The sequence below is a fragment of the Melanerpes formicivorus genome, unplaced genomic scaffold, assembly GCF_026170545.1.
Source record: "Melanerpes formicivorus ecotype bairdi unplaced genomic scaffold, bMelFor1.0.p_v2 SCAF_72, whole genome shotgun sequence".
Classification (NCBI taxonomy): domain Eukaryota; kingdom Metazoa; phylum Chordata; class Aves; order Piciformes; family Picidae; genus Melanerpes; species Melanerpes formicivorus.
This window is the reverse complement of record NW_027142424.1, coordinates 3,177,140-3,190,667: the sequence shown is the minus strand read 5'-3', so window position 1 is coordinate 3,190,667 and position 13,528 is coordinate 3,177,140. Positions and strand designations below refer to the sequence as shown.

Below are 13,528 nucleotides of genomic sequence, written 5' to 3'. Positions count from 1 at the left end.
TTCCTCCAGCAAAGATCATGTTGGCAACTCTCTGTCGTGTTGGGGTAGCGTGTCGCATACGGCTGTTTTGTGTTTTCCAGCAAGCCCCTCGCGCCATAGTATCTCCGAGTGGAGGATGCAGAGCATTGCCAGGGATTCGGATGACAGCTCAGATGATGAATTCTTTGATGCACATGGTACGTGGAGCCTAAATCACCATCGTTTGTTTCTGAAATGGAGGGGTAAGAGAGAGAAGGGCAAGAGGGTGGGGGGTGAGCGGGGAAAGAAGCGAGACTTCCATGCTTTCTAACCTTTCTTTCTAACCAAGGTATGTGCAGCATCAGTGCAGCTTCTTTCGGCGAGCATCCCCAGCACCGCCCGGCAGACTCTTAGATTTAACGCAGCATTTCAGATTCAGTGTGATCTGTTTGAAGGGATCTTGAGCACTTGTAACCCTTTGGAGCTGTGTTTTATTTGGGGCACATGAATGTGGGTAAAATTCAGCAATACTGACTGGACAGTGGGTGTGTCCCAAACATTCTGATCCAATGTCACTGATTATTTTTCTTAATTTATTTTTTAATTGGTAGAAGGTATGATTAGTTGTCCTGCCTGGGCCCAAAGAGACCCAAGTTTTCCTTTATTAACTCCTTATTCTCCCATTCCTAGAAATGCAAAGATGAATGCAACAAGGTGCCAAAATCAATCAGTGTTGATCCCAGAATTCAAGTGATTTGGATTTGTATTTATTAGGAGAAAGCTGAGTTGTTGGTTTGAATTTTCTTTTTTCCTGTGTGTGTGTATGTGAAGAAGCCTTGTTTCACTGCACTCATTTTATATATGGTACTTAATGTGTATTTAAGCCTGAGGGACTCTGTCTCTACTGACAGCAGATGGACTCTTTTCTCAGCTCAGAATGCTAATCTAAGTTAGATGCACAACATGTGCTGATGAAGTTGGTGACCTTTCTGTGAAATGCAGTTGTTAGAAGATGACACCCCAGTTCTGTAAAGCAGGATTTCACTGTTGTTCAGCTAAAGTTCAGCCTAAAAAACCTGATAGTATCATGTTCCAGAAGAGTTCTTGCATCAGATATTTAGATATGCATCTCAAATGCTGGGGTAGAAATTGGGATGCTGTAGTAGAACAGTGACTTGCACAATAGCAGCTCAAATGGCCAGGATGTGTGCAAAGGAAGGGATGAATGTGTCCCTTGCCTGGAAGGAGAAGGGCCAACTTAGTTTTTAAGTGTCTCTATTTATTAACTTGTGTACCAGCTACAAAAGCTATGTAAGGGATTTATTGTAGCAATATACATACAAGAAAAGAGGACTGAGTCATCCTAACGGTGTCATTGTTACCCACCCTTTTTTTTGCCTTTTTAATTACTCAGTGATAAAACCTAGATGGAGACAGCTCTGCTTGGGATGCAGGCCTTGGGGAATCCCTGACATGCTCCTAACAGAACTGGGAAGGAGAATTAACAAAAATGAGCTTTGTGCCACAGTTCATATCAGCACCTCTGCTGCAATACTTCTAGGAGCTTGCTCACAGCAAAAGCAGCTCCTCTCCTGCTCTAGCACAGCGTGTCTTCATGTACATACATAATGTCCTCTGCCATCCACACAGTTTGCTTTGAAAAGTCTGATGGGATTTTGGCTTATGAGTAGAAGCCTTGATGTGTGTGCCATTCAACAGAGCCTTCTTCAGGAGGGTCCTCTTGTTGCCCCTTGGCCTGCAGATGACACATCCCAGCTCCAGGTCTGTGAGGTGGGATGAAGCACCACTTGTAGCTCATCCTGCCAGGGAGGCCAGTGAGGTCGGTACCATGGGAACTGGCACAGATCAGGATGTGAGTCAACACCAAGCAGAGTTCCTCAGAAGTGCTTCCCATGTCTACACACACATTTCCTCACCGTGCAGTGGGCGTAACCTGAGCCTGAGGAGATTTTTTTTGTTGCTGGCTTCCCACTCATCCTCATTCACTGGCATACTCTGGTAAAGATAGTGACAAATACAGTAATATCTAATATCTATCCTGTAATAAATGCTAATAATGAGAGTAATATCCCATTAGTAGATCACTTGAGGAGTAATAAGGGCTATAATTAAACCTCTCAAGGAAATAAGTTTAATATTTAGATTAAGTTGCTGGAGGAGCTTGGAGTGCAATCTTCCTCTTAATTCTCTGCCAGCATGTGTGTTGCATGCCTCTGCTTTCCACTTGCTCTGAACAGGTAGCTCCACACTCCCTTGAGCAGGGAAATGGGGATTTACTCAGTTTTTTCCATAGCTGAAAAAGGAAAGACATGCTGATGTGAAGTTTCCAGGTTTCTCTCTTTTCTGGTCAAGCTGTAAATAGAAATTCTTAAAAATAATAGATGTTTGCTTGCCTCTGCATTTAATCCCCTTCATATATGTATAGTTTTGGGTTTTTTAAGCTCTTGCTCAGATTTGCTGAAAGGCTGAATTATATTTCGTAATCTTTTTGCTCCCCATCTGAGAGTTCTTCCAACTAATTATTTTCTCAGTAACTGTACAGCAACAAGGAATCCTAGTCTGGGACTCTGAAGATTACAGCTTTTAGATCTTCAAGACATCTGTAATTACTGCTGTTACTATTACATTTCTAACTCTCTATTAAATTTACAAGCCCTAAGTTTTCAGGAAAGAAATACTAAGTGCAGAACAATAAATAAATTAGGAAGCACTTAACCTCTGTAACAGTAAAAGATACATCCACAAAAAAAAACAAAAAAGAAGAGAAAGGAGGAACAAACAAAAGGAACCAGTAACCCATACAAATGACATCTTTGCAAAACTTGCATTGCTGCTGTTTGCGTTCCCATGGGTTCAAGCAGGAGCCCTTTCTACTTGAACCCGCAGGAAACCAAACAAGTGTGGAAGCTGCCCAGCTTGGATTGGGTTCATGCTCTCAGCCACTAAAGGAGCCATCAGGTTGCTTCTGTCTAAAGGAGCTTTGTTTTGACCTAAAGATTTTTGGGAGCCCTTTCTCAGCTCCAGACTGGTCACCCTGTGTTCAGGCTTGGGCTGAGAGTGAACTCAGCCTTCCATGAGGAAAGTTCACATGTGTTAGGTAACCAGGCCAGCAGATACGGGGGGGGTCAGTGTGTGGGCTGTCCGATGGGGACACTGGCATGAATTCTTCCAGTTCTGTGGCTGCTAAATGGCCTGTTTAGTGATGCCTCCACAGGGCTCTGCTGCTTCTTTCCCTATGGTGTACAGTAGTATGGATAGGCAAGGCTGGACTCTGCCCATACCATGCTCTCACTACAGTGAATTTAGGGCTCTGCAGCCCTGCAACATGTGGCGTGGGCACAAAGCATCCCTTCCAACATTGCCCACCTGACAGCCCTCCTTTGTCCCCTAATCTGGCATAATTCCTCTGATGTCTGCTCCAGAGCCAAGGCCATTAACCTGTTTTATGTTTGAACAGTACTGCAAAATGTTTTATGGGGTTTGTCCTCTATATATCTCTTCCTTTTAATTACACTTCTAGGAACATGCGTTTCTGGGGACACTTTATCAACTATAGTTGAACTAAACCAGAGGATTCAGAAGGTCCTGAGGCAGGAGGGAAACAGTACACATATGCACTCTGTGAACAAACAATTTTCCTCTCCCAAGGAAACCAGGCTAAAGATAACTTAGGAAGTTCACATTTTCCTCTTTATTCATGTCTTTTGAGGTGTTTTGTCCTGTTAACAATGGTGACCCTTGTCACCACTTCCCCCAAAGACATCCCACAACTTTCAAACAGGTCTAGGAGGATCCCAGCAGCAAACATTGCTTTGTCCTCTCCTGTACTGGAGCATTTTGACTGCTTTAGCATCATCAGAAAGTATGCCAAGAAAAAGAACTTGGATTTTTAATGCTACCATTGACTTTTTTACCACACTTGAGGAGTTTTGTTTCTTAAAATCATGCAACTAGATAATTTTGTTTACTTTTCAAAAGGTACTTTGCTTTCTGTATGACAAAAGCTGGTGAAGTATCATGTTTTATTATGATGTGAGCCATCCAAATGTTTGTAAGATTACACAGAGTTATGAGCCCTAACTTGTATTCAAAATTCTGTTCTCTGCTCTTGTCTGTTTACATATTTGTGTGTCTGTGACTCTCCAAAAATCTGGTTTTTAAAGAGGACTTGTCTGACAATGAGGAAATGTTCCCGAAAGAAATAACCAAGTGGAATTCCAATGATCTGATGGATAAAATTGAAAGCCCCGAATGTGATGATGTCCAGGGTAACTTATTTATTTATTTATTGGAAAAAAAAAAAACCTGCATGTGAGGTTTTACAGTATTGCCAGGCAACTGTTAATAGCTGCTTTCTGAGAAAGGTAAAGCTTGTTATCCTCATCTCACAACAGGAGAAGCTGAGACGGAGCATAAAATGACTGCCCAGTGCTGCTGAGAAAGAATCACCTAGTGGGAGCTGGGGCAGCTCTTGATTCTCTTTGATTTTCCCAGTTGGTTAGGCTCCTTTGTGCTCCAGCCAGGATTCTCTTGTATAATGAGGAAATATTCCAGCTCTGTCTTGAATGACTCAAATTTCTCCTGCCTCTTCTTTGCTTTCTCTCTCCATCCTTTTTGTTCTTGCCTGTATCTGCCTCAGTTTTGCTTTCTGCTCATCATTAGGAAGTTTTGAAAGGAAGCTGGCTCCTCAGCCAGATCGATTCATGTAGCAGCATGGGGGAAGATGACACTTAGGCTTTCTGGTACAAAGTCAGTCTGTGTAGGCACAGATGTATGAACGCATCACATCTCTGCTCCCCCAGCATACTTCAAGCAGTTCCTTTTATTTTCCCACAAACCAATCATTTCTGACAATTGTGCAGGGTTTTCCCACTGATGGCATCCTTAATAAAGCAACGATATTGGATCACTGTAATGAGAGAAGAGCTCAATAATGTCCTCGCTGCTTGCCAAGGGTAGGAGAAACTGATGGAAAATAAGTGACCCAGCATTGCCCAGGCTTCTGAGGTGGAAGGAGGCAGGAGGGATGGAGAGGGCAACTTGATGAAATAATTATGGAGACATGAGACAGAAGAGGCTGCGAGGCACTGGTGCAAATAGTGTTTTTATGGAAGAGTGTCTTTGTCAAACAGAATCTTGCAGCTCTGACAGTTTAAACCTCTGTCCTTCTAGGTGACTTGTATCATGAGACATCAGCAGAGTACCATGTCGGCTCCAGTGTGGAGAGGCTCAGCATCATTGAAGTAAGTGCTTTAGTTTCGTCTCAGGGAATCCTAGGTTGCTGGAATATGTCCATGTGGGGTAAATGGGGTAAAGGGCTGTGAGCAGTATCTCTTTGTTGTTCTGAGCCACACCAGCATGCTGTGTATTTCATGGCTAGGTGTACAGGATTACTTCACCTGTCTTGTGAACATCACGCAGAAAACGCTCTGTGGTTTGCAGACTGTGTCAGATATCCAGCTGGAAAAAAATACTAATCCTCTGGGGATAACTGCAACCTAATAGCTGCTGGGTGGAGCTGTCTTGCTAATGCTGAACAAGATGATGTGGACATGGGAGCACGACAGCCACTTTACAGCAGCACGAAGGTGCAAGCTGCAGTGGTATAAGTGGCATAGCTTGGCTGTAGCGCAAGTGATATAGCTTGGCTTTGGAGCTGCTCAGGGTCTGGTTTGGAAACAGGTTATAGCATAGCCTGTGTCAGTGTTCTGGGTAAAATAAAAGTAACACAGACTCCCTCTGGCTTTTTAGACTTGTGTGTACTTGCTTTTGCACTTCAGTGGGATAGTGCATCTTGGGGTTGCTGTGCTTACCCTCAAAGTATCTACTTCTCTCTGCTGCAGAGATGATGTCGCTGCTTGCAGAGTGCCTAAGTCCTGTCATAGTCTCTCAAAGACCATAAGCATGCTTTTGGCATTACTCTGTGTGCTAGTCTGTAAGTTCGTGGTGGTTTGGCTGTTTTGTAATAGACTGAGAACTCAAGGGCCATGGGGAGAGTGGATGGCTAGGGACAGGACCTGCTCCAGCCACCTCAAGATAAGGAAATCATAGCCCTAGGATGTCTCTCAGAGCTCAAGGCAGTGTGGAGAACTTGTCATCTTCTTCAGAGGACTGTACAAACTCAACCCCCTCCTATTTCTGCCTTCATTTCACAAAAAGAACAGACTTCACAGTAAGATGAAAAAGACAGTTATTTGGAGTTGTTTGCAGTCTACTAAAATGTACAGGATTTCTAGCCACCATTGCTGTAATTTTCAGGTTAAGAGCCTCCATCATAGAATTGTAGGGGTTGAAAGGGACCTCTGGAGATCATGTAGTCCACCCCCCCTGCTGATGAAGGTTCACCTAGATCAGGTTGCACAGGAATGTGTCCAGGTGGGTTTTGAAAGTCTCCAGAGAAGACAACTCCACAACTTCTCTGGGCAGCCTGTTCCAGTGCTCCATCACCTTCAAAGGAAATAAGTTTCTCCTTAAGTTCAAGTGAAATCAACCAAAAAATCATCACAAAAAGGTGGTTCAGGAATCAGATATCTTAAACTCTAGATCTTGAAAGAAAGATGTAAATAGCCACCTCCACCCTTAAACTGATTAGCAGTTGTTTGCTTGTTCCCCACTTCCTCCAAGAGCAGAGGTTAATGAACTGAAAGAGAAAGGTGTTTCCAAATGATTGCTGATGAACTTCTGAATGACCTGAGCTTGGTGACTCAGGTGGTTCTTCAAATGAGAGCAGAATTAGAGCTGGGGTGCTGAGAGTGCTCCTCCCATCCTTTAGCTAAGCAAAAGTTCACTTTTCAGGCACTGTAAACTGGAATCAGAGAAGGTTTAAAGGGCAGGCATTAGTACGGTGTAATAGTGCTAAATAATTAAAGGCCATTCTTATGCAGGAGGTCTGAAAAACCTTTATTACAGATTTGGATGTGAATTTTAATACTTCTGGTGGGCTGTGTATTAAGACATACTTTAATGTAACCTGGTAAAAATGTGAGCTAGTTGTTAGGTTGCTAATGTATGCCAGGGCATGCTTTCCTCCCACCAGCAGGTTTGTCAGGGACTCACTTGCTGCTCAAAGGACAACAGGTGACTAAAGATGCTAAAATTAGAAGAATTTGCCAAATGGAAAATACTGCTGCCCTTCACACCCCCTGCTAATGGTTATTTCTCTGCCTCAACAGGGAGTTGAGAACTCAGGATGTTCTTGAATATTGTCTCTGCTAGCACAAAGTGATAAGGCACAGAAGGGAGAATCAGTACCTGCCTTCATGTGTGTTGGTGTTGGGGTGGGGACTTCGAGTCTGTGTGGGAGCTGTAAACACTGAAAGCCCTATAGTGAATAGATACTAAAAGTGCTGTAATATATGACCAGTACAAATGGATGCTCTTGTACCCACTCATGGAGCATCAAGATTGGGTTTAAAGCTGTTCTGGCAGGGAACTTCATGATAACCCACTCTGGAGATCAGATACAATTCCCTCCTTCCCCTAAACTACAACCTCTCTGTTTAGGCAAGGAATTAATTCAACATAATGAAATCTGCACATCCAAATAAAAGCCTCTGCTGTGCTGATGCAGCAGTCTCTCAGCCAGATGTTGGCCACAACTTGGGTCAAGGGGGCTTGAAGTTCTTTCTTTTCAGCTCCTCTTTTGCAATAGTAGGAACATCTTAAGTCTTACTTATAATTTTTGTCCTAGGCATACAAGATACAATGACTGATCTATTCCTACAACTTTCCCCAGAAACTTGTCCCTTGCTGACCTATTTGGTCTCTCTTTGTTAATTTTGCTGAACATGTTTTATTGTCAACTGCTGCAGCTGAGCTCAGCACCCCAGCAGAAAGCAAACCCCATCTCTCATTGCTTCATTTTTCCACCCTAATGCACACCAGTGATGTCTTTGCTGCTGCCATATTTTACCTGGTTACAGTTTTATGCAGTTTTTTTCCTTAACTTTCAGCATTCCTTCTGCTTGAGACAGTCAGTTCTGCTGAGGCTGTGGAGGGGACTGGATGTGGCACTTGGAGGCTGTTGTCAGGAGGTGCTGGGTGACAGGTTGGACTTGATGACCTCTGAGGTCTTTTCCAACCTTGTTGATTCTGTGATTCTATGATTCTATGCATTTGTGCCTGCACGTGGGTAGGATAAGAGACCTGGAAGGAGTAGTCAGGTTCTCATACCTCATGTGTTTCAGGGTTTCCAGTCTACATTTACTCAGGATCAATTTACTCTTGTGCTTGCACCTGCTCTATCCTTTGACTTAAAGTGCCTCTCTTCCCTCTCTTGCTTGCCTTACTCATCTCCAGTGTGTTGGAGAGCAGGCATTTCCTCCTCAGATAACTTTGTGAAGAAAATCAAGCTGAGCTCTTTTGTTCTTGCTCAGAAAGTCTCCATGTTTCTTGTCTTTCTGTAGTCCTTCTCACACTGCAGTTGTCTTTGTGTGTGGATGGCCCAAACGGGACTCTTCTCCCTTCTAGACAAGGGCTTGCCAAGGCCTTGTACCATGGCTAATACTGTTTCTGCTGGAAATACCTTGCTTCACAGATCATTGTTTGCCTTATCCCTGACCAGACTTGATGTGGGTAGTGCATTTATTGTAAGCACCATGTTGTGCATTTAAAGAAGAAAAGAGGATTAAATTTGTATAAAATGCATTTGGACCAAATAAAACCTCTTTGCAAAATAAGCTTTTCTACCATGATCTCTTTCATTCCCACCTAGGATGAATCAGTGCAACCATTAATGCAGCCAAGTAAAATCCATGTCCTCCTCTTGGTACTCCATGGTGGGAACATCCTGGACTCAGGAAGTGGTGACCAGAGCTCTAAGCAAGGGGATGTCAACACCATCACGACAGTGTTTGACACAGTGATGAGGGTCCATTACCCAGCTGCTCTTGGACACATTGCCATCAGGCTAGTCCCTTGCCCAGCCATCTGCTCCGAAGCATTTTCGCTGGTGTCCAGGTAAGTTGATGCTACTTTGTCACACAGAGATATACATAAAATTTCACTCTTGGGTTTGTTTGTTTTCTTCTTTTCTTTTTAATTTGCTTTCCTGAAATGTTCTGCATGTAATATTGAAAGCTCTGACCATGTTTTGAGGATGCACTTACTAATATACCAGTGAGGCACTCAATCTTGACTTCATACTTTGCGGTAATCATGCAGCAGGAGTCCCAAGATTGATTTATTCTAATTAATCCAATAAATACTAAGGCTTTGATTCCTTGTCTGAGGGGTGTTCTGTCAATGGAAGTATGTTGTCCTTGAAGATTTACGTTTGATGGGAGGAAAAGATTTATTAAGTTCTCACCCATTCACAGAGAAATAAATGGCCTTTCTGTCTGGAGGCTGTTTTTAATGAACTGCAATACTGACTGTACTGTCTGCAAATGGTTTTCCCCACTCTCTTTGTTAGGCTGAATAATTCCAATGTTTCTTCTCCTAAATAATTCCAATGTCTCCTGCCTTGTCCAGCCTCAGCCCCTACAGTTACGACGAAGGCTGCCTGTCCAACAGTCAGGATCACATTCCCCTTGCTGCACTCCCTCTGCTAGCAACCTCATCCCCGCAGTACCAAGAAGCAGTAGCCACAGTCATCGTCAGAGCCAACCAGGCCTACAGTGAGTTCATCAGATCCCAGGAGGGCATGTCATTCAATGGCCAGGTGAGCCAGCAGCTGGTTATAGCTGCAGTGAAAGGAAGAGGGAGTGAAGCAATTTCCTTCTGAAGCTCTCTTTCCCATTAATCTCTCAGGAGGATTGGAAACATGACAGTGTTGAGCCACACTAAGAAAGTGTTGTGCTTCCATTTATTTCTTTCAGAGAGAGAGAGATTATTGTGTATGTTCTGTTTTGAACCTTTGGGATTCAAAGCAAAATCTGAGCTGGTGTTCAGAAGCGAGGTTACAAAGCTGTGAAGTTAATCAATTTTCAGCATGACACACCTTTCCAAAGCAAGAATGCTACCTTGTGTTACTAAACATGATGTCTTCTCCCATTGCACACCAAAGTTGTTTAAATATTCCTGTCTTTAAAGAACCTTCAGCAGCTTGTGCTGGAGTTGTCACAGAAATGGATTTTGAGGTTTGTTTTTTGTTGGGTTTTGGTTTTGGTTTTGTTTGAGATTCTGCAGCTGCTGCATCCCATAAGAGACCATGACTGAGCCTCACACCTCTATGAGCGAAGTGACTCTCTAGCCCCACGAGGTTTGAGCTATTGGTCTAGCCATCACGTTGCACTGCTGTAGTATGATTTATCCACCCTGAGCTTCTTCACAAACGGCCCTCTCCTACTCAGGGGTGTCAGTCCTGTATTGTGTCTGTCTGCTCAACACCCATGGAGGCAGGACAGTTTTATCTCCTCAGTAACCCTAAACAGAGGGCAGAAGCACAGGGCAGCTTGCTTGAGGGTAGCACGGACAGCAGGCAAGGAAGGAATCAAGTTTGGTTTGCTGAGGCTGGAGTTAGTGCCATGATCAGAGCTCTGTGTTGCTTTCGTTTCACATCAGGCTGGTGGGAACAGCCAGGACACACTAGCTGTGTTTGCTAACTAGAGTCTGCAGGGGATGAGTAGCATGTTCATTGACTGAATAGTTTTACTGATGAAAGCACTGGGCATCTTGTTACTGCAGCTTTCCTAGGTATAATCCAGCATATAAAGTGTCTGCTCTGAACTGAAGTCCTCTTCCCCTGCTCCTGTTGCCTTTCTCAGGTCTGCTTGGTAGGTGACTGTGTTGGAGGAATTCTGGGATTTGATGCCTTATGCTACAGCAATCAGACTGTGTCCGAGAGCCAGAACAGTAGTCGACGAGGAAGTGTTGTGAGTGTCCAGGTAATGATGGCTCCCAATTTCTACTGGGAATAGGTGTGCCCACACCACCTCCACACCCCCTGTTTTCAGGAAGAATCTTTTCATGAAACAACAAAAACTTTATTCCTTGTCAGTGGCAAATGTGCCTTAAAGTGCATATATGTCTCAATTTGGGTGCTTTGGCTCTGAACAGGGATGCAAAATATCACCCACATCTGCTTCACCCCACAGCCTTAGGATGTGATTTGGGTGGTTTGATCTGAGATACTGTATTGCCTTCAACTAGATCCTGAAGTAGATGGGGAAAGGAGGATGGAGAAGGTTATCATTCAGATGTATTCCTGATTCAGATGAGTGCTAAATCCGTAAATTTCAAATCCCAGGATACCGACCTCCTGTCTCCTGGAATAACAGTGAACAACAGCTATTGTTCCAGTGGCTCTAATCTGGAAGCCAGCAAACAACTTAGCAGGAGCAATATTGATATTCCCCGTAGCAACGGAGAAGATCCAAAGAAGCAGCTGCCACGGAAAAGGAGTGATTCGTCAACCTACGAACTGGACACGATAAAGCAGCATCAGGCCTTTCTTTCAAGGTAAGATCTTGAAGCAATGGAACCAGCAGTGGTGTAGAGCTGATACTGGTTCATCTGTGAAACCCAAATGTTGCTTTGTCATTCTGTGATAAGCAAAGTGAAGTGTTTTGTTTAGATTAAAGTGGTATAGATTTCTCTCGCTGAGTGGCAGTGAGAGAATCCGCCTGCTCCACTGCATCTATATTACGGTGGCAAGAAGCCCTTCATCCTGTTGCTTGATGGCTGAGGCAGGCAGGTGACTGCTGATTTTCTGTGCTGTAGTGCAGGCTGGAGGTTAGAAAGCAGATTCATGTGAGTGAGGAATGTGAAGCAGAACTGGGAATCCAGTGCTGTATTAATGCCAGAGCAGCTCTGAAAGCAGATTTTGAGTTGGCTGGCCTGTGCTTGGGAAAGGTAGGCATGAGACAAGTATCCTGTCATTTTGGCTCAGTTTATGAGTGAGTTTGAGTGCTGCCCTTTCCTGTCACAGGAGAAGAATCACTCTGGTGGCAGAATGCTCTGGATGAGACATCCTGAACCCTGGCTGGCTCATGGGACAGCCTTTGGCTGCACATGAAGATTGTTTTGTCTGTGTGGCTTTTTGACAAAGCAACCCAAGTTCCCTGTGTGGAGCAGGGCCAGGGTATAGTATTCTGTCCCCTGCTAGGGCTTCTCAGTTATACTAAGGTCATGTTTCAGATTTGTTACTCACTGTCAAAGCCCCCAGTATCACATTGCTAAGCTTCTTCAAATGGACTTTCCAAAACGTATCTGTTAACCAATGAAATTTTCATAGCAGTCTCTCCATTGCTGCTGATCAGTCAAGGATTACTTCTGTAAGCCTGGAGGCTTTCTTCTGTCTGAATCATCTTCTTCAGCCTATGGAACTGGACAGCCCATACCTTTTCCTCCTGCAAGTCTGGAGGAGCTGCAACATTCTGTTAACCCCTCTTTCCCTGTGTCCCAGGTACTGGGGATCAAGGTCTTCACACCAGCAAACCAGTATCTGCATTGCAGCTGTGTCCAAGGCTGTTCCTTTTGCTCTGTGTTAAGCTGAAGCTTGTCCTGTGCTTCTCCCCTCCTTCACAGTATACTTGCAACTGTTGCTCCAGCGCGGGGACTCATGTGTCCTACCATGTCAGGAGCCCTTTCATCAAAGATTCATAGGAGAAAGTCTCACAGTGAATGTTGTTGGTGCACAGAGATCCTATATTCAGAAACACAGTTACATTTACAGAAACCACAATAAGATGCTTAGCTATTTCCAGCAGGTTAATAAAAGGCAATCAGTCTCTTGTTCTTACCTTATCAAAACAGCCTCCTGTATTGCAGGAGAAAATATGAGTCATGCAAAAATGTGCTCTTTCTCCTCCTTGTTATTGACCTCAGGGGCACAGACTCAGCTAAGGAAAGCACGCTGGCATCTTGATGTAGTTTTACATCAGGTTGAGAATAAGTATTGGGCCTGCTGTGGATAATGGTTTGCACAGTTTGTCATTTCAAATAGCTTTGTCCTGGTCCTTCCTGCTCCATCTCCAACTGATTGTTCCTCCTCTCAACACAAAGCACTTGGGAGTTCTGGGCAAGGGCTGTTGATGTTCAGTGCACTGATGGATTGGTGCATCTTCTTTTAGAGTTTTATACCTTTTTTAAATCTACTTTTAAATCTTGGGTCAAAAATGAGTCTCTTCCCACAGCTCAAGAGCGGGATTCTCTCAGGGAAAGGGGCAGGCTGACACTGCCGTATCAGCTCTCTACACCTCTTCTGCTCTGTTCCCTGGTGCAGGGAGACTGGGGTGCAATGAATCACCTCTTCCCCTCCTGCATGACTGCAGGGTGTTACTGCCAGCCCTGGACCTTGTGCTTACAGCCCTCATTACTGAGCAGACAGTCATCAGCAGAATGCCCCTTCAGCCTCTGTCATGAAGTAATGATTTTCCCATATGAAAACCAAGCCCTGATGTGACATGGCTTCATGCAGGAGATTGGCAGAACAGAGCCAAGTTTTCCTAATGGGCTCAGCAGACAGGCAGCCTGGCGTACGGGGGCTTTTCTGTCCATACTGATGGCAGGTTTCAGCCTGTGCCAAAGACACTCATTTTTATTCATGTATCAGACCTACCCGCTTCTCTGGGATAATGCCCAGCAAGCCAGAGCAGCATCTGGAGAT

At 44.2% G+C, this 13,528-nt stretch overlaps 1 protein-coding gene across 7 annotated transcripts in view; it reads left to right on the top strand.

Moving 5' to 3' along the window:
- The window catches only part of PITPNM2 (phosphatidylinositol transfer protein membrane associated 2), a 140,921-nt gene that overhangs the window by 100,871 nt on the left and 26,522 nt on the right, over positions 1 to 13,528 (top strand). For all 7 annotated transcript variants that reach the window (XM_068163501.1, XM_068163505.1, XM_068163504.1 and 4 more), the window contains 7 exons: positions 81 to 176; positions 4,143 to 4,247; positions 5,152 to 5,222; positions 8,693 to 8,937; positions 9,451 to 9,640; positions 10,686 to 10,805; positions 11,168 to 11,379. In XM_068163501.1, coding sequence (XP_068019602.1) covers positions 81 to 176; positions 4,143 to 4,247; positions 5,152 to 5,222; positions 8,693 to 8,937; positions 9,451 to 9,640; positions 10,686 to 10,805; positions 11,168 to 11,379 — 1,039 coding nt within the window. The remainder of the gene's footprint in view (positions 1 to 80; positions 177 to 4,142; positions 4,248 to 5,151; positions 5,223 to 8,692; positions 8,938 to 9,450; positions 9,641 to 10,685; positions 10,806 to 11,167; positions 11,380 to 13,528) is intronic.